The following is a 23731-nucleotide window of genomic DNA, read 5'->3' on the forward strand; positions in this document are numbered from 1 at the left end:
TAATATCGATGTAGCTTTACTGCAGTGTGCAACATGTGTTATATTAGCCGCCGAGTGAACACACAGAGTTGCATTATAACATAACTTTCAACACACTCAAAGGTATTTAATATGATAACATATTAGCGCTGCGTTACCACACATACGTATGACCGGAATAAGCGGTTGTCTTTCATTAGCGATCGCTCCAGCGGCCTCGTTCCGTTCTAACAGCTTTCAGCCCCACCCTGCTTCATACTACAGTAACGTTAATTAATCTTTAATACGCTAGCTCATCCATGAATATGATTTCTGCCCGAGTCCTGTCTGATTCTTTTCCACCGGCTGTAGAGATGAAGACAACTCCTATGATTCCGGGAAATCAAGGCGTCATTAAGCTACGCCCTTGTTTTGAATAAGCAACCTCTAGAGGTGAAAATAACATATTGTGCCTTTAACTTAAACCAGAGTTTGAGAACCACTGCAATGTAAGATCTGCATTTGTTCACATATGTCATTAAAAACACCTTCATCGATTGTTTGTTTAACAGAAACAGTTTAAAGCATTGACGAAAAATCAAGGAAACATCATAGCCAATGTGAACATGACCAGAAGGATACTAAAAGAGACAATGGATCTTCAGGAAATGATGGATGCCCTAACACAGGTAACAAATAATGATATTCTTGTGTTAAACGTTCACCAGTTTGGATACTTAACATTTTGTTCTCTGCCAGGAAATGTCTCATCTATCAGCTTTGATTGACGGAGCAAAAACCGGAGTAGATGCAAAACTCGAGCTACTCTCCATTGCGGTTGCTAAGGAGGGAATTGTGAGGCAGGCTGAGGAGCACGCGCAGGAACTTATGAAGCTGGCTATGGACTTTCAAATGTACATCATGAGTCCTCTAAACATCCCAAAACCATATTTTTGTTTCTACTGAAGTTATAATGAGTACATGTGTCTCATAGGATCATACTGAGAATCACCAACTCAACCGCTGTTCAGAAAGCAATGGAAGCCATCAGAGGATTCACAGACATCACAGATGCCATAAAGGAGGCGGAAGCTGCCGCCAAACGTGCCAAAGAAGCAGCAGACCAGGCTTTCAAAGTATGTCATGCAATAAATAAATAAAAAAAACAATGATATTTTGTCTAAATAAACTACAAATAAAACACTAGAATCAATAAATTTAAATGCTACTAGTGAATTTACTCATAACTTTATAATGTAAAGTATGAAAAATGGATATTCATTTTGAGATTGGCTAAAGATTACATATTAAAGCATTTATTATATTATTTATTTATTTATTACATATTATTTGTTTTTGATAAGACAATGACAATGATAAGTGAGTTTTAAATGATGAAGATAATGCATGAACGATTAAGTATACAATACTTAATGATTTAGATCAATTAAAACCGTCTATAACCGATATTATCCCGATATTTTGCATTCTTGGTTGCGCTACACTTATAACCATCATAAGCAAACAAAAATTATTTTATTTTTTCTCTCTTTTTTTTTTACTTTTAATTTTATTCCCCAGTGTGTGCGAGGACAAGATATACAAAATAAAGCCATGGAGATGAAAAATCATGCAAATACTCAATTTAATTGAGTTGGGCCAACTCAATTTTGACCGACGTAATTCAGTTAGTCCTACACAATTTAATTCAGTTAGTCCTACACAATTTAATTCAGTTAGTCTAACACAATTTAATTCAGTTGGTCCAACTTAATTTGGGCCAATGTAATTGAGTTGAATTGGGCCTATAACCGATATTATACCGATATATTTAGCATTTTTGTTTGCGCTCCACTTACAACCCTCATAAGCATAATCAACCATCATAGTCATAAGCATAAACAAAAATCGATATTTTTTAATTCATTTAGTCGAACACAATTTATTTCAGTTGGTCTAACACAATTTAATTCAGTTGGTCTAACACAATTTATTTCAGTTGGTCTAACACAATTTATTTCAGTTGGTCTAACACAATTTAATTCAGTTGGTCTAACACAATTTAATTCAGTTAGTCCAATACAATATAATTCAGTTAGTCCAACACAATTTAATTCAGTTGGTCCAACTTAATTTGGACCAATGTAATTGAGTTGAATTGGGCCTTTAACCGATATTATACCGATATATTTCGCATTTTTGTTTGCGCTCCACTTACAACCATCATAAGCATAATCAACCATCATAATCATAAGCATAAACAAAAATCTTTATTTTTTCTCTTTTTTTATTTCAAACATTTAATTTTATTCCCCAGGATGTGCAAGAACAAGATCTACAAAATAAAGCCATGGATCTGAAAAATCATTCTAATACTCTGCTGGTGAAAGCCAAGGAAGCAGAGATACAGCTAGAAGGTTGCCATTTTCACATTTTAACCTTCATCCCTCCCTCGCATGCTGTAACAAATCCTTCTCTTGTCATAAGTCATAAAATCATAACTTTTATCATTTTATTTTTATTTAAAAAAAAAATCAATTTTAATGATTTTTTTTTTTTTTTTTTTTATCTTTAAATTATTTGATCAATAAATAATATATTTTAAGCACATTCTTCACTAGCCTGACGTCGTCATACTCTTGTCAGAATATGAGTCTGATTGCTCCATTGGGGTGTGTTTATGAGGCGTGTTTCAACCGAACCAGGAAAAAAAATGCCTCTGCACTCAATTGGATAGATCTACAACCAATCAGAGCAACGGAGTAAGTGACGTATGTTGAGCGACGCATAGTTGTCAACAGAACTCAACTGCACACAAGCTGGAAGAAGTAGAAGAAGAAGATGAGTGTAAACGATCTTTGCCGGTGTTGTAAAAAAGAATTTAAGGATACACGGAGCACTTACCAACACAATCATCATTTTTGAGAGAAATAGTGAATGCAGGTGAATGCATATATACGAACAAGTTCTCTGTTAAGGATTAGAACGAATTTAGGATTAGAACAAATTCAACCCAAGCGCTCTTTGGTGACGTGGATGATTACGTTACTTTTGAACATCTGTCTATCATCGTATAAAGCCCGCCCTGACAATTGGTCCGAACAGCTCTGGTTCGAGCATAGTTGCTCCAGAACGGATCAAGTCCAGACCGAACTTCCCGACCTCAAAAGTTCGGCTGGCATCCAGGCTAATTCTTCACATTCTTTCAACTTAAATTCAAAATGATCTCACATTGGGTCATTTTGGGTTTCTCTGTCGACCTCTTGTGGGAAAAAAATTATATAACATGATATTTCATGACTCTTGCCATTAGATGGCCTTATGCTGCGTTCACACCAAACGCGAATAGAGCGTCAAAATCGTGTCTACCGCGTCTAGTTGGACGCTTGAACATTTTGAATCCATTCGCGCGTCAGTAGCAAATTGGACGTGCGTAAAAAATCGAGCGTTTGAAGCGAAATATGTCATAGAACACCACATAATAGAAATATGTCATAAACACCACTTTTTCATTAAAAATATATATTAAACATTAATAGACACACAAATGTGGTCCAGGCAACTCCTACATTATCTTCAATGCATGTATATTTAAAAATATCCTTAAAAAATAAAGTTATGAAACTTCTCTTTGCCCTCAGTCAAAACGATTTGGCAGACAACAAATGATAGATGCATGACACCAAAGATCGCCCGTTAGATCCACACAAGACAAAGTTCAGATTTTTCAACTTGGGCGTCAGACGCGAATTCGCTTCAAACGCGTGAATGCACAAAAAGCGACGCGCGAATGAGGCGGAATCCAGACGCGCGTCAACGCACCTTTCCATTGACTTAACATTGAAATCACTCGCTCCTGACGCTCTATTCACTTTTGGTGTGAAGGCAGCATTATAGCTCTGTATGGATCAAATGAGCTGTTCCACTGGGTCCTAAAGTCAGTTCACGAGTTTATCTCTTCAGAATGCATTCAGATAGGCTACTCATGTAGACATTATGAAATCATTTTTTGGTAAAGTTTTAGCGCTTTTTTTTATTTATATTTTGAGCATTTGTTAGGGTTTTCTATGTGTACTGAAGCATTCCTCTCATTCCATTCAATCCTAAGGTGGTCGAATCGACCCGCGAGGGAAGGATTTGTTACTTTTTTATGACAACCACAAAAAATCCTCAAATCCAGTAAATTTTTTGTGTGTATTCATGGTTCGAGTGCGACAAAAGTCCTGAGGTCTTGGACCACTCCGATGAACCCTCAATTTAAAAAAATTAAAAAAGGACTATCCATAAAATAGCATCCAGCAATAATGTCAACCAAACAAGATCAACTTTTAAGAATAACACGATCCTAATCATATGAATTCAGGGTTTTTTTCATGGACAAGTTGTGCTGTGTAATAACGAAACTGTCATCTACAGATGTTACACAGAAATGTGAAGCTTACAAGAACCTGATCCAACAGGCCAAAGACAAACAGAACGAGCTGAAGCAAGTCCTGCGAGATGTTTTGGAGAGGATGAACAACATCAAAAGGGGTGAGAAGCTCCATTTTGCGCAATCATTTTCCCACAATAAATATTGTAAAGGTCTTTTCAGATGAACACTTTGGTGATTCAATTTTTTTAGACGATATTGACGTCCTCATCATCCAAGCCAAGGAAGGTGCTTCAGATGTGAACACTAAAGCAAGTGAAGCAATAAGCAGAATGCAGAACATCAGCGAAGAACTGAGCAAAATAAACATTTCCTCTCCAGATTCAAACCTGGACGACTTACTTAATGGTGTCAACAAAACACGTGAGTCTTCTTTCTTTCCTTTCTACTTCAGTACTATTCAGTTCAAAGATATCTAAATACAAAGTCTGAGCGTTTATGTTCCTTTCACCTGGTTTCTTTAATTCTGAGGAGCATCACTGAATCTCCTTTACAGTGACAGAACTGGATCAGTCTTTCCCTTCACTAATTGACACACTGCACAAAGTGGAGAACCAAAGCGCGCAGATGCCTGGTCCAGCCAATATATCCAGCAGCATCCAGAGAATCAAAGAACTGATCGAACAGACCAGAGACGCGGCCAACAGAGTGAGTGCTCATGGGAGAGGAGATGTTTCTCTAACCGCCTCCAGACGTTTATCCTCTTGCTTCTCTCCTATGTTCCTAGATCAGGGGGCCGATCTTGTTCTCCGGTGATGGTCACATTGAACTTCGACCTCCTAAAGATCTGGAAGACTTCCGAGCCTTCACGGTTCTTAATCTTACTCTGCACCAACCAAAACCTCAAGGTGACGGAAGGCGTAGACGCCAACTGGATGATGAAGGCGACCAGTTTGTTCTTTACCTTGGAAATAGACATGTGAGGAGACCTTTCGTTTCTTAAGGGGATAGTTCACCCCAAAAAAAAAAATTCTGTCATCATTTACTCACCTAGCCTGACAAGCCAGACCCACATCAAGATGTTGGGTCTGGGAACACACCATTGGCAGGTACAACGCTACAACCAACCAGAGCAACGAAGAAGGTGAAGCGGAGCTAGTTGATAGATTAAACTTTTGCCGTATCCAGTCGGCAAAACTCTGAACACATCTTCCTTTCTTAAGAATGACTTCAGTGTCGTTCTTTGTAATTTTCTCAAAGAAAATCTTAATTCCAAGTCTTCCAGAGTCGCGGCCAAAGCCGATTCGAAAGGCCGCTGTTCTCCAGCGTCTTTGTTTTCAAGTTGCATTACTCTGCTGTCATTATGTTAAGCCCGCCCGCCCACCGACTCTATACACGATGTGATTGGCCTGACTAGAGTTAGGTTTTTCCAGCTTGCAAGCCAACGGTGAGTTGCTAGACGCTAGGGTGCGTCTAGATTTCTAGGCTATTACTCACCCTCAAGTTGTTCCAAACCTGTATGAATTTTTTTCTTATATTTTTTTTCCCCTACTATGGTAGTCAATGGGGGGCGAGATCTGCTTTGTTATAAACATTCTTCCAAATATCCTCCTTTGTGTACAGCAGAACAAAGACATTTATTCAGATTTGGAACAACTTTAGGCTGAGTAAATGATGACAGAATTTTGTTTTGATTGCGTAAACTATCCCTTTAATATATAAGGGATGCACAATAGAGACAGAGCGTATTTAGGCCACGCCCACACCGGGGGGGGGAAACAATCCAACGCTCTCCATTGACTTTGCATTGTGTGAGGCGGCCTCATTGTCATTTCGGACTTATAACAAAAAACAGAACAATGTCTAAAAGCTGATATGTGACAAGGTGTACAGCAAACAAGCTAAAAAACACAGAAATAAGTTTTTATAAGCTGTCGACCCAAAAAAACGGGCGTTTAAGAAGATAAAAGTGGATACAGGCAATACGAAGTGAAGCTTCAGCAGGAAGAATGGGTCAATTTTGGGATCCTGACACTCAGTATGCCTCAGTATGTCTATGTGTGCAGTAAACATTTTGTCGCTGTTAAGTCAAATATCCAAATGTCCGTTTTATATATTATATTATTATATTATACTGTCGCTGATCACGTTCCCTCTAGTCGTCGTAGTTCTCAGTGTAATATGACTCATGGCGCTCTGTCGCAATGGCCTGAATCCACTTTTTTGTCCTTAAACGCTCGTTTTTTGGGTCAACAGCTTATAAAAACTTCTGGGTTTTTGGTCCTGGGTTTTGTTTAGCTTGTTTGCTGTACACTTTGTCACATAACAGCTTTTATACATTGTTCAGTTTTTTGTTATAAGTCAGAAATGACAAGGAGGCAGCCTCATGCAATACAAAAAGTCAATGGAGAGCGTTCGATTGTTTCCCCCCCCCGGTGGGCGTGGTCTTCAGATTATGACGGGTGTCGCTCTGTCTCTATATATTGGTACTGATATTAGTGATTTTTAAGTTTATTGATATTAGATGTTTCATACTCATTTTCACGATTTGAACATTCAGAAGACCTTTTTCTGTCATCTAAAGATCACTTAAAGTTAAATATGCTAATAATATAATAACACTGTTGCATAACCTTTAGCAAATCTCAAAATCAATATCCATTTTTCATACTGTACATTATAATGTTGTGATGCTAAATTTATTTGTAGCTTTTTTTAGGGTTTTTTATTTAGACAAAATAATATACATTTTATTTAATATCGGCCAGTTATCGGTTATCGGCCATAACATGAAAAATTAATCGGCTTATCAATATCAGCCAGAATTATTTGTGATAATGGTGCATTTTACATTGATATTCAAGGTGTATATTGTAGGGCATCTTTTTATTTGTAACTCTCTGGACCAACAGACAGTCAAGGATTTCATTGGCCTGGTTGTGAGGAATGATGTCCTATTTTGTGTCTACAAACTGGGCAGCAATATTCATTACGTAGAGACCAGCAAAATCACCAAGTCCAACAATGACAAAGCCTTTATGGATAGGGTGGATTTCCGCAGGTAAACATCAGTCGTTGCAAATTGCGTACGTTTGCATTTCCGAAGACCATTTGTCCATGGCTCTTTTTATTTCCTTTGTTCCCTAATCAGAGTGTATCAAGACGCACAGGTCATATACACAAAGACTTTCACATCAACTGAACCCAAAGAGCTGCCGCCCATGAATAATCGGCCTCGAAGCAGGAATGGATTGCTCGATCTGGATCCCAATGAGGTCGTCTTATACGTGGGCGGATACCCAAGCAATTTCACGGTAAATAAGTCAGCAAAACTGTTGAGTAAAGGCATGAATGCTTTCTTTACAGTATAATACACGTTACATTTTGCTTCCAGCCACCAGCAGAGCTTCGGTATCCAGGATTCAAGGGCTGTATTGAGTTTACGACTCTCAATGATCATATCCTCGGCTTGTACAACTTTCAGCGTGCCGTCAACATCACAAAAAACGACGTGTGTCGAAGGTACGTGAAGATGTTGAGATGATCTTAAGCCATCAGAAGTTGTTTGTTCTCAACATTTTTCCGATATTACATCCCTAGGGGAAAGGTCAGCACATTGGGGGATTATTTTGATGGCACGGGTTACGGAAAGCTGGAAATATTAAGCCGGAACTCTTTTATTAAATTCTTCGTTCTGAGTCATCAAATGGACGCGGTGCTTTTTTACATGGGAGAAGAGGTAAAATGTTGGTTTTAAACACTTTGATTTGATTTACAGTACTGGATCACAAAATGTCAACAATTGTTTGATATTTAATATCACAAGATTTGAATAAAATGTAAGTCATTTTTTTGGTTTACAGAACACTTACTTCTTTGTTACATTGGAAGGAGGCTATATTGTTTTGCGAGGAGAAAACAATGGCACACTAATTGTTGAAAAGTCCAAAGTAAAAGTATTTCCCCAAGTAAGTATTCTCGTAACCTCTATATTATATTGTATTGTATTGTATTGTATTGTATTCTATTGTATTGTATTGTATTGTATTGTATTGTATTGTATTGTATTGTATTATATTAATTATATTATATTATATTATATTATATTATATTATATTATATTATATTATATTATATTATATTATATTATATTCCTCCCTTTAGACAAACTTCATCCAGATCAGAATGACTATGAATGATAATAGACCAACATCAATAGCTGTCACAGATTACATCAACATTTTTTTGGGATACGTCAAAGGGCTCTTCAATGAGGCTTACATCGGGGGTGTTCCAATTGCAGTCCGGGAAAAGTATTTATATTCTCTTTTATTTATGTTTATTGGTGAATTTCTTCAGTTTTTCATCATTATGGTTATTGGTTAAGGATAGAGTAAATACCAGGAAAACATGCAATATTCACATAACCAAATAAAAAAAATGTTACATAATTTTTCTGCTTCCAGATATAATATTGTTCTTCCATCACTTAGAGGATGTGTTAATAACGTCCAAGTAGATGTTACTTCTACTTTTACAGAGGAAGTTGGAATTGTCCGAGGATGTCCAAATCCTTTACTGGTAAGACCGTTTTTTATGGATTACTTGACAAGTAGTGATGGGAGAAACGAACTATTTGCTTCACAAAATAAACGCCACACGCTGGTGACCTAGTGGCGTAACATTAAAGGATTAGTTAACCCAAAAATGAAAATTACCCCATGATTTACTCACCCTCAAGCCATCCTAGGTGTATATGACATTCTTCTTTCAGACGAATACAATCTCAGACAATAAAAAAGCTTGGAAGAGCCAGGACTTTTTTAATGACAGTGAATTGTTGTTTCTTTTTTGAAGTCCACAAAAGTGCATCTATCCATCATATAACTGGTCCACATGGCTCCGGAGGGTTAATAAAGGCCTTCTGAAGCGAAGCGATGCGTTTGTGTAAGAAAAATATCCATATTTTATAAAGTAAATTATCTAGCTTCCATCAGATCGCCTTCCGTATTCAACTTACGGAAAAGGTGTAGCGCCTCTCGTGGTTCAAAATGCTTACACTACGTCTGACGACATTGCACACCAGTTACGTTTTTTTTACGATCTGGTGGAAGCTAGATATTTTACTTTATAAAGTTATAAATATGGATATTTTTCTCACACAAACACATCGCTTCAGAAGGCCTTTATTAACCCCCCGGAGCCGTGTGGAGCAGTTATATAATGGATAGATGCACTTTAATGGACTTCAAAAATTAAACAATTCCCTGCCATTGCCACTGACTTTTTTAATATAACTCTGATTGTATTTGTCTGAAAGAAGAATGTCATATACACCTAGAATGACTTGAGGGCGAGTAAATTATGGACTAATTTTCATTTTTGGGTGAACTAACCCTTTAAAATTTCGAAATATTTCGAAACAGTTATGATGTGTAACAAAGTCTCATTTACTGAAATCACTTGACAGTTTGATACACGCTCCGAATCACTGGTTCGAAAGATATTATTCGCAAATGTTTTGCAAAAGTGCCCATCACTACTTGACGGAGTATGTGCATCAGGAGAAACTTCATCTGAACTGTTTCTGGTTGGTTGTGTTTTCAGGGTGCCAGAGAGGCTATGTTTGAATTTGGGAGTTCTTTATCGATGTCACCCGCTGTTAAAGAGCCAGACAATGAGACAATGGTTTCACTTGGATTTAAGACATCCCTGGAAAATATTCCAGCCTTAATATGGACTGGTGGAATGGTTAGTTAATCAAGAACAATTTTTCCATATAATACATTTGAAATAATTCAATACAATATATATAACTATTAAATATATAATATATATTAATACATTTAAAGCTGCAGTCCGTAACTTTTTTTAGTTAAAAATGATCCAAAATCAATTTTTGAGCAAGTACATAACCAGTCAGCGTTCAAAACTATCTCGTTACCGTAGCCCAGGGATGTCCAGTACTGATCCTGGAGGGCCACTGTCCTGCAGAGCTTAGCTTCAACCCCAATTAAACACACCTGTACCAGCTAATCAAGGTCTTATTAGGCAAAAGGCATACTAGAAACTTCCAGACAGGTATGTTGAGACAAGTTGGAGCTAAACTCTGCAGGACAGTGGCCCTCCAGGACCGACTTTGGACACCCCTGTGACGTAGCCCGATTCACAACGGTAAATTGTAATGTGTTATAATTTGAGTGGGACTGGTAGCTTTCCGTGGGAAATTCGAGCATTGCGCCATTCGTCTTTGTCATTACGTCATGTCTGTTTACATAAAGAAGGAGTCCCACTAGAAGGCTGTCGCATGTGAGGATGCTGCAGGTGGCGGATCATGTATAGCCTTTTCTTACAGCAGCTGGAATAATTAACCCTCTGGGGCTCTTTGGTCATTTCTGACCCAAATTTTTTAAAATAAAAAATGTTCAAAATCGTAGCTTCATCGGAATGGTCCGAAACTTGGTGACTTTATTGGTACTTGGTATATGAACACCCAAAACAATTGGGGAAAAGTGTAAGTGGTCGTAAAAAAAATAGTCACACTCAGGACCTTCTGGTCAAAAATGACCCCCATAGGAAATGAATGGGAAATTGGCAAAAATATGAAAATACAGAGTTTTTTTGTGCATACAATCTACAAATCAGCCAGGAGGCAGAAAAAAAAGAACTCAACAGTGAAGGGGTAAATCTCTAAAACATCAAGAGTGCAAAACAGACAAAAAAACTCACACACACACACACACACACACAAAAACACAATTTTCTTTTGGAATTGCACCCATTAATTTGTGTGGGTGTGTGTGTGTGTGTGTTTGTGTTTATAAGTGTGTGTGTGAGTTTTTTTTTGTCTGTTTTGCACTCTTGATGTTTTAGAGATTAACCCCTACACTGTTGAGTCCTTTTTTTCTGTATCCTGGCTAATTTGTAGATTGTATGCACAAAAAAACAAATTTCCCATTCATTTCCTATGGGGGTCATTTTTGACCCGAAGGTCCTGAGTGTGACTATTTTTTTTTACGACCACTTAGACTTTTCAAATCCTGTCCCCAATTTTTTGGGGTGTTCATATACCAAGTACCAATAAAGTCACCAAGTTTTGGACCATTCCGATGAAGCTACGATTTTGATTTATTTTATTTTTTTTTACGCAAGATCCACTATAGTGGTAAAAATGTGCAATTGCGTGATAAAAATGCTCAATGTGTCCACCGGATGGCACCGATCTTCTTTAAAAAATTGCTTTCATGAGGCCTAGGCGTGACTCTAAAATGAAATACAACTTTGATAAAAAATTTAAAAGAAATGATATATATATATATATATATATATATATAATTGTTTTATTATATTCAATGGGAAAAAATGGGTCATAATTATTGCATAAATATTAATTATAAATCATAAAATTATCTCAAAACACCAAAAAAGAAAATAAAAAATATTATTGAACAGAAATATATTTCACTGATTTTACTCAAATCTTTTTTATCTTAATCCCGCCCTCCGGGTCATTTTTGACCCGAAGGTCCTGAGTGTGACCCATAACTGAAGAACGCCATAGGGTTAAACGTTTCATTTTGATGGCGGATTGTAATCCAGAAAGGTCAAAACGACATCAGTGACAACTGGAGATTCACCCGCCATCAAAAGCAAAAGATTAGACTGTAAAGAAATTGAAATCTACAGGTAACGCTAATACACACTAAATACGTGTAGTCACGCAATGCTGATGTTGTTGAGAACAAAGTATAACAATAATAATCATTTGCTCGGTTTGATGTGATACGAGCTAAATGATCGTTAGATTTTAATCACCGTTGGTAGCATGATTTATTGTAATGCTTGTTTTTCCTCAGTTGGTCAGAACAAAAGTGGCAGACATGTTCCTTACTCGTTCAGATGACATTTTCCGGTGAATATTCTTATTTTGGTCATACTTCCAAGACGTAGAATCTGTGATTCCGAAGTACATTATCCACAATGGTACGGTGACTGACAGCCACACATACACCTGAAGAAATTTGATTTATCCGCGCTGATGCACAAACCATGTAAAGATGATAATTCCACAAATAACTGCAATTGCAGGTTTCAAACAGAGATGGCGACAAAGAGGCAAAACGTACGCACTGCAGCTTTAATTTCAACACAATTAAAGTTATAAAGAAGAGATTTATTGATGTTTTCCTTTGGTCTGCAGAATAATGAGTTTTTGCTGTCTTTGAAAGACGGCTTTGTCGAAATGAGTGATCATAAGGAAAAATTAACTTCCAGAAACAAATGCGAAATTGGAAAATGGCACTACATAACAGCGTACAGAAGCAGCGGGGGGTAAGAAGAAAATATCTTGTTAAACTTACTTGCACTTTACATGCTTTTTAATACTTCCTGTTGAAATTTTCCCATCAGGATGCAGCTAAACGTTGACAACACAGACATCGGACATCCGCCATCATCATCCACGTTTGAAGAACTCGAAGAAAATGTTATTTTGGGGGAGGGCTTATTTGAAGGGTGTTTGAGGAACTTGTATATACGGAGGTTTGATTTTATGTTTTACTGTTATTGCCGTTATCATGACATATAACGGGAATAAGAAACTCACAATGGCCTTATGATTCAGTCTACAGAGCGACTACATTCCAGCCGACTTGAGCAGCTTCAATCAGACTGGAAGTGTATCTTTGGGATTCTGTAAAGCAGAGCACCCCCCTCTGGACACCACTAAGAAGCGTGCAAGACATGCCAATAAACGGTTTATAGAGACTGGAACTAAACAGAGTGTTACTGACAGACGGGGAAGAGAGGTGCTGCAACAATGTTAAATATTGAAAATAATGTTTTTGGAACCTTTAAAGGGATAGTTCACCCAAAAATGAATATTACCCCATGATTTACTCACCCTCAAGCCATCCTTGGTGTATATGACATTCTTTTTTTCAGACGAATACAATCAGAGTTATATTTAAAAAAATGGCCTGTCTAATCCAAGCCTTATAATGGCAGCTCCAAATTTTAAGCCGAAAAAAGTGCCTCCATCCATTATAAAAGTACTTCACACGGCTACAGGGGATTTATAAAGGCCTTCTGAAGCGACTCGTTGGGTTTTTGTATGAAAAATATCCATATAAAGTAAAATATCTAGCTTCCGGCGAATCACCTTCCGTGTTCAAACTTATGCAGAAAGTGTAACGCCTATTGCAGTTCAAAGCGCTCACGCTACGCCCGACGTCATCGGTGCGGCAGTTACGCTTTTTCCGTAAGTTAACATGTTAAATATGGATGTTTTTCTTACAAAAACCCAATTATTCGCTTCAGAAGGCCTTTATTAATGCCCTGGAGCCGTGTGGAGTGCTTTTATAATGGATGGATGCACTTTTTTGGGCTTTAAATTTTGGGCTGCCATTATAATGCTTGGAAGAGCCAGAATTTTTTTTTATATAACTCCGATTGTATCCGTCTGGAGTCTGAAAGAAGAATGTCATATACAGTGTTGGGCAAGTTACTGAAAATTTGTCATTAGTTACAGTTACTAGTTACTTCTTTTAAAAGTAATTGAATTACTTTACCGATTACTGAATATCAAAAGTAATTAGTTACTAGGGAAAGTAACTTTTAAGTTACTTTTATGTCTGCTTTTTAAATGTAAATATGAACAGTACTGACCAGTCAAACACAGTAAACATAATTTTTAGACCTATTTATTGTAATCAACAGGGCAAAAGGCCTTTAAATCAAGCAGTAGTGCAGTGTTTAGTGTCCACCAGCAGCAGCGAGCGTTCCCTCGGCGCAGCTGGGAGAGTATACTGGGAGAGTTATGGCCTTTTTACACCTGTTCACTTCATTCATTTTCTCTGACCAGAAATCTATCCGATTGTGAAAAGGCCAGAAGTAAATGACTTCTGAGATTTTTTCGAGACGGATTTAAATATGATAACTCAAACAACCAATTCAGAAGGTGCAACACGGGTCGCCGCAAATGAGTAAAGCAAGCCAACACGCAAACTGCCGCCAGTGAAACTGAAAAGTAAGTCTTATATGCTCAAAAACACAATCATCTTCATTAAAAATAATGAGACTAAATTATCTTAGCAGTGCTTAGTTCGCTCTTTCTCATATTGCGGTCTTTGATCTTTTAACTGATAAATAAAATGCAGCTCATATCTTTTGCTTTCGTTGACGTGAACTCCGTTAAATGTGCATTTATCGAGGGAATTGAAGATCGGATTATATTCGTTTTGTGGAGAGGTGACAACCGGCATGTTTTTATTTGTTTCGTTTTTTAGATTATGTAGCCGGTTTTTGTTTGCGAACGCCTACGCCTAACCTCAAGTTATAAAAAATGCCTTTTTACTGTGGTGGTGGTGGTGGTGGGGATAGTAGTTTAAACTAACATTGTGATGCTTAAAGTGTTTGATATCTATGGATTTTATTATAGGCAAAACAAGTCAAGTGTTGATTTGAGAGGCTAAAGCGTTGGGTTAACTCACTGTCGGCCGCTTGGTCGTCACTTTGAAAAACAAAAACTTTAATTTAACAAACAAAAAATGCTCGAAACATTTTTCTATATAAATAAAGAATAAAGAAACGAAATATAACTACTTTGACATTAAAGGTCCTGTTCTTCGTGATCCCATTTTTCAAACTTTAGTTAGTGTGTAATGTTGCTGTTAGAGCATATATAATACCTGTAAAATTATAAAGCTCAAAGTTCAATGCCAAGCGAGATATTTTATTTAACAGAAGTTCCCTTTCAAAGCCTACAGCGAACGGCTGGTTGGGACTACATCCTGGTATTTCCTGCTTTAATTACGTCAGTAGAACAGTTTGTTGACTAACCTCCGCCCACAAGAGTACGCGAAAAAGGGGACGTGGTCTTGTTGCTCCCGCATGGAGAATAGGAAGTGTTGCGTTCGGTTGCGTTTGTATAGTTTGTTTGTCGCCATGTCGTCGAGACGCTGTTATTTTCATCCCGGAGTCAAGTCACCTTTGTTTGGCTTTCCCAGGGACGCTGTACTTAGAGATCATTGAGCACATGCGTCCCCGTTTTGGTAAGAGGCGTGACCTCTCCGGTAACGTGCGCTCTGCGTGCCCTAAGCTGCTGTCGAATCACAACACGGGAACCGCTGGCACAATCAGAACTCGTTACGTATTTCTGAAGGAGGGACTTCATAGAACAGGGAAATCTTTCAAGCCGTTCTGAGGACAGTGAAAACAGTGGTATACAGATAAGTAAATTGTGTGAAAAATACTGGGTTTTTTTACACGCGAAACATGAACACATGTTATATTGCACACTGTAAACACAATCAAAGCTTCAAAAAACACGAAAAACGGGACCTTTAAAAACAAAACTGAACTATTTTAATGGCAGCAATAATGTGTAATAGGGAGGATAAAAAAAGCACGGGCCAGGCTAGGGCCTAGATCTGAGCTTCTTGTCTGCAAGCGTTCATTTTTCACAAAAGAGAGAAACGCGAGTAACAAACTCATTTGAATTTCAGTTATTGTAATTGCATTACTTGATTAAAAAAATATTTAGTTACTTCTGCGTTACCGCTAAAAGTATTGGAATTACAGTAACGCGATACTTTCTAGCGCGTTACTCCCAACACTGGTCATATACACCTAGGATGACTTGAGGGTGAGTAAATCATGGGCTAAATTTTATTTTTGGGTGAACTATCCCTCTTTAAGCATGGAAACCTATTCAAGTAAACCCCAAAAACAAAACCAAGGCACCTGAATAAGAGAAGCACTGAAAATGGCGTATGCGACTTAAATCATTTTTTTTATAGAGGTTTCGCTAGTCTCTAAAATGCCTGTTTAGCTACACAAATACATATAAAGTATTTCTACATAGAGCAGGACCCCCTTATGCCATGTTGAGATCACGACTAGCTGAACTGCACTGACTTTAGCACCCCTCATTATCGAACACTTTCGGTTGCCAAAAAAGTAATGATGGGCTTGTCTACGAATAGAGTATCTTTAAAATGGCAGTGGCAACTGAAATGTTTTGTTCTCGCATAAGGCTGCCTCCACACCACTAGGTGTCAGTATTGAGTTGACAAAACGTTAACAGAAAAATATAGTGCACCTTTAAACATTGTGCACTGAGATCATTAAACAAATACACATTTTAAGTGGCAATGCATAACATGTGATGTTGTTGTTTTTAAAAGGGAAGCTTTAAACAAGGCTGCAGAAACCCCAAATCTGTCGAACACACCTACCACCTTGCTTCCAACAGCCAAATTCAGTTTAAAATAGATCAGGAGGAACTCCATAACAGGTAAATGACGTTAATGACATATTAATAATACATTTTGGAGCTCTTTTACGAGATGATCTTTGTCTTACAGGCCCCATTTCTCCCTAGACATCCGGACCACATCCTCTGCAGGACTTTTACTCCATATCTCAGGGAAACATGGTGTTCCTCTTGTGATCCTGTATTTGGATGGTGGAAAAGTCAAACTCTCTGTTGGGGCAGATGAAGTGATTTCCTCTCAGAAGATCAATGATGGTGATTGGCACAATGTATGTACCAAAATGCTAAAATGGTGCGTTGTCGTAACTGTGCGAAATCCTAAGTTTTAGTTCATGATGTGTGTACAGATCAAGTTCAGAATGAAGAAACACAAGTTTCATCTAGCTGTGGATGGTGTTCGAACACCTGATGGACAGCAGTTGAAAGGATCCACTCATGATCTGCAGTCTCCAGTCTATGTGGGACATGGACAACTTCAGACGTTTGACAAGACATATGTACGAATGTGCAACTTCCTTATTTCAGCATGTTGGATAACCACAAGTCTTGTGTTCTTGTAAAAAGGCATCACACTGTTTTTTTCACAGGGAGAAGTCCCTCTGAAAAGTATAATCGGATGCATCCGTGAATTCAGGGTTTCCGAGGTTCTCTTTGCGCATCCAGCTGTCAATCAAGGGGTCATGCCCTGTTTCGAAGGCGCGACTGAGAAGGGGGCGTATTTTGCTGGAAATGGCGCACATTTGGTTTTAGGTTTGGCACTTCATGTTGGATACAAATGTGTATTGTGACAGAAAAATAGGTTCAAGAAATTAAATAAATGTTTTTGTTTGCAGAGAAGTACCTTATCTCTGGTTCCACGTATGACCTGGCTTTTGAAATTCGACCCAGGGAGCCCACCGGCCTTTTATTCCACAAAATCGATAACCGTGGACGGACGCTCACTCTGTTTCTCATGAGAGGAAAGGTGAATAAAAATACAGTTCAAGATCATTTAAAAACTTAGCATTTTGGCTGTATTATTGATTGAAACGGTATTTGAAAGGAAGATAAGACTAAAAACAAGCTACGCAAGTGCAGAATGCTAATGCATTAGCATGCATACAATGTTTTTGTGCTTCCGTGCTGGTAACAAACCTTATAAAGTAAAAATATATGATCGTAATCTTAAACACATGGGCTTGTAGCGTTTACTGCACTTTTCTTCTAGTTATTTACCTGTAGCGACTAATGAAGTCTCGCACATTCACAGGAAATGACTACCTTTCATGTTCAAAAATAAGCAATTTCTTGCTTATTTAATAATAATCACTAAGATTCTCGTCAAAATGTTGTGTCATACGAAAATGTAATCTAAATTTACGTAAAATGTATTATTTATTTGTTGTGAATTAGGCAGATTTTTTTTTTTTGCGAGAAGCTCCTCTACCATGTGTATAAATCATAGACTGTAAAAAAATATGGACGTAGTGTCCGTGACGTCACCCATAGGATTCTGAAGAGCAGTTTTGAAGCGTAAAGTAGGGTCGAGATGGCTGTTGCCATCTTGGCCGCACGTCATCACGTGTCACTCCCAGATAACAGAAAATGGGTAAAGAGGCGGGACGTGAGCGGAGCTGAGGTGACACGATGACTAACAGACAGCAGATAAATGGCTATCCACCTGTCACTCAAAATGGGCACGCCCTTAATTATGCAGAACTTTAAAGCTTTATATAATGCAAGCGAATGAGTTATAAAAAAATTCACCCCCCTCACAGTCGTCATGAAGGGCAAAATTAGATATATAGACCAAAACCACAATTTGTACCAAACTATAAACACGCAAAATGTTTTTATCTGCTGTAAATTTGGGCATTTTAACATGGGGCTCAATGAGATTCTGCTCCCTCCTGGAGCCCTAGTGGCCAGTCGATGAATTGCAGTTTAAGTCACTTCCGTATTGGCTTCAAGAGAATTATTCACACAATTAGTGAATGAGGCCTAGGGTGCGCTAATGACCGCTAGTGCCCCTTGTGGACACTTTAGAATTCAAGAAGGTCTGTAATAGACTTGCGTTTGTGTAAAAGGGTTAGTTCACCCAAAAATGAAAATTCTGTCATTAATTACTCACCCTCATGTCGTTCGACACCCGTAAGACCTCCGTTCATCTTCAGAACACAAATGAAGATATTTTAGTTGAAAGCTGATGGCTGAGAAAGGCTTCAGATAGGCCTCCATTGGCATTCAGTACATTTACACTCAGTCACAAGACCCATAAAAGCCACTTAAAACGTCGTTACAAAGTCCATCTCACCACAGTGGCTCTACAATAATTTTACGAAGCGACGACAATAGTTTTTGTGCGCAAAAAAAAATCAAAATAACGCCTTTATCCAACTTGTTCTTGTCTTCCGTGTGTGCCTCCACGACGCATGCGCGAGAATATGACGTAGCGCCGGCGTTCGGGAATCCATGAAATGCACACTTAAGCCCCATTTTGAGAACTATGCCGAGACCTAAAGCATGATCAATGTAGAATTCAACAGCTTAGATATGCGCGTCTTCCTCTGCTTGTAAACAAATCGCTTCTGGGTCATGAGTCCGAACGCCGGATCTGCATCATATTCTCGTGCATGCGTCTTGGAGACATACAAGGAAGACAAGAACAAGTTGGATAAAGGCGTTATTTTGATTTTTTTTTGCGCACAAAAACTAGAGTAGAGTCACTGTGGTGAGATGGACTTTGTAACGACGTTTTAAGTGCCTTTTATGGGTCTTGGGAGTGTAAATGTACTGAATGCCAATGGAGGCCTATCTGAAGCCTTTCTCAGCCATCAGCTTTCAACACAAATATCTTCATTTGTGTTCTGAAGATGAACGGAGGTCTTACGGGTGTCGAATGACATGAGGGTGAGTAATTAATGACAGAATTTTCATTTTTGGGTGAACTAACCCTTTAATGTACTTTAACACTATAATTACATTTAATATCACATAGAGTATGTGATCTGTGTTGGATTATCCTTCATTAGGTGGTGGTAAAAGCAAACGACGGAGAGCACAGCTATGACACCGCATTGACCCCAACACGACCCCTCTGTGGTGCGTTTCACAATGTGGCAGGTACTACTTTCCTTTTTTTCTCGTCAAGGTAGATTACATTATAAAAGACCATTTTTACAGGAAACATAAGTGAGCTTTCATTTATTTTAAATGGCGCATTCCACAGTGTCCGTACGGCGGAAAACCATTGAGCTGAGAGTAGATGAAGCAACCTCACTAGTCAGACGGCATTCTGTATCGCGTCCTTCAGTGCAGGAAACGATCTACATCGGTGGCGTTTCAGGTAAACCCAGCATTCATGACTTTTCTTGCTTGAAATGTCTCTCAGTGCATAATCATTTACAGTTCTGTCCCTTGTTAATGCAGAGAACGCGAGCGGAGTGGATATGCGGATGTCTTATGTGGGGTGTTTGCGGAACGTACGGCTTAATCAAAATCCTGTCTCATTTGAGGACGTGAATGTATCCGGACCCATAAACACTGGCGAGTGCCCGATGGAATAATGGAACCGATGAAACACTTATTTGAGTCAAACAGTTTGCAGAATAAACATTTTGATTGTTTATCGGAAATTGACCTTAAAGGTCTACTGAAGTGCCTTGAAACGCACAGCATTATTCAATGTGTTGACGTAAATTTCCCCTGAAATGGCTCCAGCTATTAGCAGCTCCTCACTTTTTTTGAAACAGCCAGTGGTGTTTCTTTAATACCACAGTTTGACTAGAGCCTTTCTGTTTGGTAAAGCCACAGTTTCCTCCTAATCTCGAACCGTTTTTCATCATAATCTCCATATCGCTTTGAAATGCAGCATTCTGTGCCGAATTTAAATTGGTCCGATATGTTTTGTTGTCTCCACCGACTCGCGCATATGATCCTTGCTGCGCTCTTGTGTCTCTAGTCTAACTTTAGACCAGAGCCTTTGGTGTGTGTGTGTGTGTGTGTGTGTGCTGCGGCGGTGCGCTAATGTGAAACTAATGTGAAACCAGACTTCATTCGCCTCAACTGAAAGCATTACATGTCTGAATCGTTTCCTATTGCGTGTATGGTGCGCTATGTGCCATTCACCATGTAGAAATTATGTAGTAAATGCTGAATTTAGACGCAGCTTCAGCGTCTATTTATAATGTAGGGGGCGGGACGCTTCAGATTCTAGAGAGCATTTGATTGGACAGAAGATGTGATGAGAAGATGAAGTCATCAAAATCTGTGATTAATTTTAACGGAAGTGAGAGATTAAGTTTTGAATTCTTATATCTCCTAAATGTGAATTTTGTCAGTGTTTTGGAACACACCAGTTTATTCCTAACCTTAAGGCTAACATAGTCATACTGAAAAGCTAAAAACTTCCATTTTGATTTCAAGGGGCCTTTAAAAATTGACTTGCTACACATAATGCAGGGGTTGTTTTGAGCCCCTTTTTTTGAAAGGAATTGCTAGCACATTTCCTCAACTATGAAAATTGTTCAAATCAATGTATGGAAATCAAAGTGTATTAAAATATATTTCAGATTACTTGGTTGACTGTGCTTGCTCTTGCCATCCAGAAGGCTTCTTCTTGTGTAAATATATGTATTTACACAGCGGTATGTCTGTGCTGTTCGATGCACCACACCAAAAAGTTCAGGGCTGAGATGTCTGCCCGCACTTTCATCATTTATTCATAACGTGCATTAATGTGTGAAAAATATGTTCTTCCTCATTCAGGCCATGCAGAAAGCTTTCCTCCTCTTTTTTTTCTCTTTCACTTTCTGTCTTACATTATGCACATGCGTGTGATGAATATGGAATTATTGTAGGCTGCCTGTGAGGGTGCATTTCATTGGCTAAAAAGGAATGAACAGACACGCCCCCTTCCTTAGTTGTGTCCCAAATGAAGCACTATACACTATGTACTCAATTGTGTAGTGTATGAATTTTATAAGGTAATTTTGTCATTCAACATCAGAGTCTTATAGCCCCTCCCCCATCCGCTACACAATTAAAGCTTTGACCATCAAGTGCATGAAGTGTCCAACATTCACACTTAATTAAGTGCTTCATCCGGGTATTTTAAGTGCACTTTTTCTGTTTGGAATTTTTTCAGTGTGAACACAATACTCACACTATTTATACTACAAAACGGCATAGATTAGTGCATAAGTGCGCAAATTGGGACGCACATGTTTTGAGTCTGAACGAGACTTGGAAAGGCACTTTTTTGCTCACATATTTTGCTCGTGAACGAACTGGAGACCAAATTATTTTTATTAAGTGTGAATTGAAAGTGAATCGAATTGAATGGGAATTGAATTAAATGAGAATTAAATGTGAATTGAATATGAATTGAATCAAATGAGAATTGAATGTGAATTGAATCAAATGAGAATTGAATGTGAATTGATTGTGAATCAATCAAATAAGAATTGAATGTGAATTGAATCAAATGAGAATTGAATGTGAATTTAATCAAGCCATGGCGCTCTCACACCACACGTTCTCACGTAGGGAAAATACATCGCGGAGCAAAGAGGACACTGACAACTAGGGTTGCCACCCGTCCCGTGAAATACGGAATCGTCCCGTATTTACAAGCAAAATGACACGTCCCGTACCAAACCAATATGGGACACCATTTGTCCCGTATTTTACATAGGTCCACACATAGTTCAATAAACACATAAGGATTTTGCAGTGTGGAAAATACTGATGGCAAATATAAAGAAATCATTTTCACAATAAGTAGTAGAGAAGTTAATTTGCGCGTGGTTGCGTTTTAGCGGCTTTGTTGCCATAGCAGCTGTTGTTTCAATGTTCAATGTTGTTTCAACCGCGGAAAGACGTCAGTACACACCGTTTTTCCAAGTTCAAGTCCACCGATGGTAATCTACTAACTCTCCTGACTGCTTTGTCGGACAAAGTGGCAGATTCTGCGATGTGATTGGTCAGATCGCCTGTCAATCAAACTTGCAGCGAAGGGTGAATTGAGTCAAATGTTAATTGAATCAAATGAGAATTGAATGTGAATTGAATCAAATTGAATGTGAATCAATATGAATTGAATCAAATTGAATGTGAATCAAATCAAATGTGAATCGAGTGAATTGAATTGAATGTGAATCAAATCAAATGAGAATTGAATGTAAATCGAATATGAATTGAATCAAATTGAATCTGAATCGAGTTAATTGAATGTGAATTGAATCAAATGTGAATTCAATGTAAATCAAATGTAAATTGAATTTAATGGGAATTGAACCAAATATGAATCGAAAAAGTTAATTGAATTGAATGTGAATCAAATGTGAATTGAATTGAGTGTGAATTAAATGTAAATCGAGGAGAGGAAATTCTCATTCTAGAGAGCATTTCAATCCATAAGTAAGTATATTCCCTGAATAGGAGATGATTTCATCAATATGGGCGATTTTACCCAGAAGGGAAATACTGTACATTTAAAATATATCTTATAAAAGTTTACCTTTTCAACTTTTAAAATCGCACTAGCATATAGATTAGGTTAAGAGCTAACAGACAAAGAAACAAAAACTCTTTGTCTTACAACTTATTATAACAGATCTTTAAGCTACATAGTCAACAAGATATAATAACATCTGCATTTACACAAATAAAGCAGTTCAAAAGCTTACATACACTTAATTGATTCTCAGTACTGTGTGTCATTACCTGGATGATTCACAACTGTTTTATGATTTGTTTTTATGATAAGTTCCATGTTTGTCCTGTTCTGCCCACATTTCTTCAGAAAAACCCTCCAGGTAGGCAGGTACTGCACATTCTTTGGGTTTCTAGCATCTTCTGCATATTTGAACCTTTTCCAGGAGTGAGCGTATGATTTTGAGGGCCATATTTTCACACTGAAGACAACTGAGGGACTCGTAACACAACTATTACAAATGGTGAAACATTTACTGAAGCGAAGATAATGCAAGGCATTAAAATTAACATTTGCACAAGATGATTGGGGGGTGAATTGTTCTCATTTAGTTTTCTGGAAAATATGCAAGCATGTCTTGAACATTGGGGGAACCATTTTTTTTTTTATTATTTTAAATAAAGCCTACAGAACAGTTTAGGAAATTCTACAT

General features: G+C 37.9%; 1 protein-coding gene across 1 annotated transcript in view; it reads left to right on the forward strand.

The window, feature by feature from the left end:
* Nucleotides 1–21971, forward strand: part of lama3 (laminin, alpha 3) — a 31118-nt gene extending 9147 nt beyond the window's left edge. The window contains exons 12-38 of the mRNA XM_079808026.1: nt 531–647; nt 718–872; nt 953–1094; nt 2276–2375; nt 4375–4491; nt 4583–4753; nt 4887–5038; nt 5118–5309; nt 7243–7391; nt 7482–7644; nt 7725–7852; nt 7931–8069; nt 8194–8298; nt 8495–8643; nt 8797–8911; nt 9938–10081; nt 12531–12661; nt 12740–12871; nt 12954–13137; nt 16516–16625; nt 16696–16873; nt 16952–17101; nt 17192–17354; nt 17438–17568; nt 19616–19706; nt 19813–19929; nt 20013–21971. Coding sequence (XP_079664152.1) covers nt 531–647; nt 718–872; nt 953–1094; nt 2276–2375; nt 4375–4491; nt 4583–4753; nt 4887–5038; nt 5118–5309; nt 7243–7391; nt 7482–7644; nt 7725–7852; nt 7931–8069; nt 8194–8298; nt 8495–8643; nt 8797–8911; nt 9938–10081; nt 12531–12661; nt 12740–12871; nt 12954–13137; nt 16516–16625; nt 16696–16873; nt 16952–17101; nt 17192–17354; nt 17438–17568; nt 19616–19706; nt 19813–19929; nt 20013–20149 — 3762 coding nt within the window. The 3' untranslated portion in view covers nt 20150–21971. The remainder of the gene's footprint in view (nt 1–530; nt 648–717; nt 873–952; nt 1095–2275; nt 2376–4374; nt 4492–4582; nt 4754–4886; nt 5039–5117; nt 5310–7242; nt 7392–7481; nt 7645–7724; nt 7853–7930; nt 8070–8193; nt 8299–8494; nt 8644–8796; nt 8912–9937; nt 10082–12530; nt 12662–12739; nt 12872–12953; nt 13138–16515; nt 16626–16695; nt 16874–16951; nt 17102–17191; nt 17355–17437; nt 17569–19615; nt 19707–19812; nt 19930–20012) is intronic.
* The last annotated feature ends 1760 nt before the right edge of the window (nt 21972–23731 follow it).

The sequence above is a fragment of the Gobio gobio genome (assembly GCF_949357685.1).
Source record: "Gobio gobio genome assembly, chromosome: 24".
NCBI lineage: Eukaryota > Metazoa > Chordata > Actinopteri > Cypriniformes > Gobionidae > Gobio > Gobio gobio.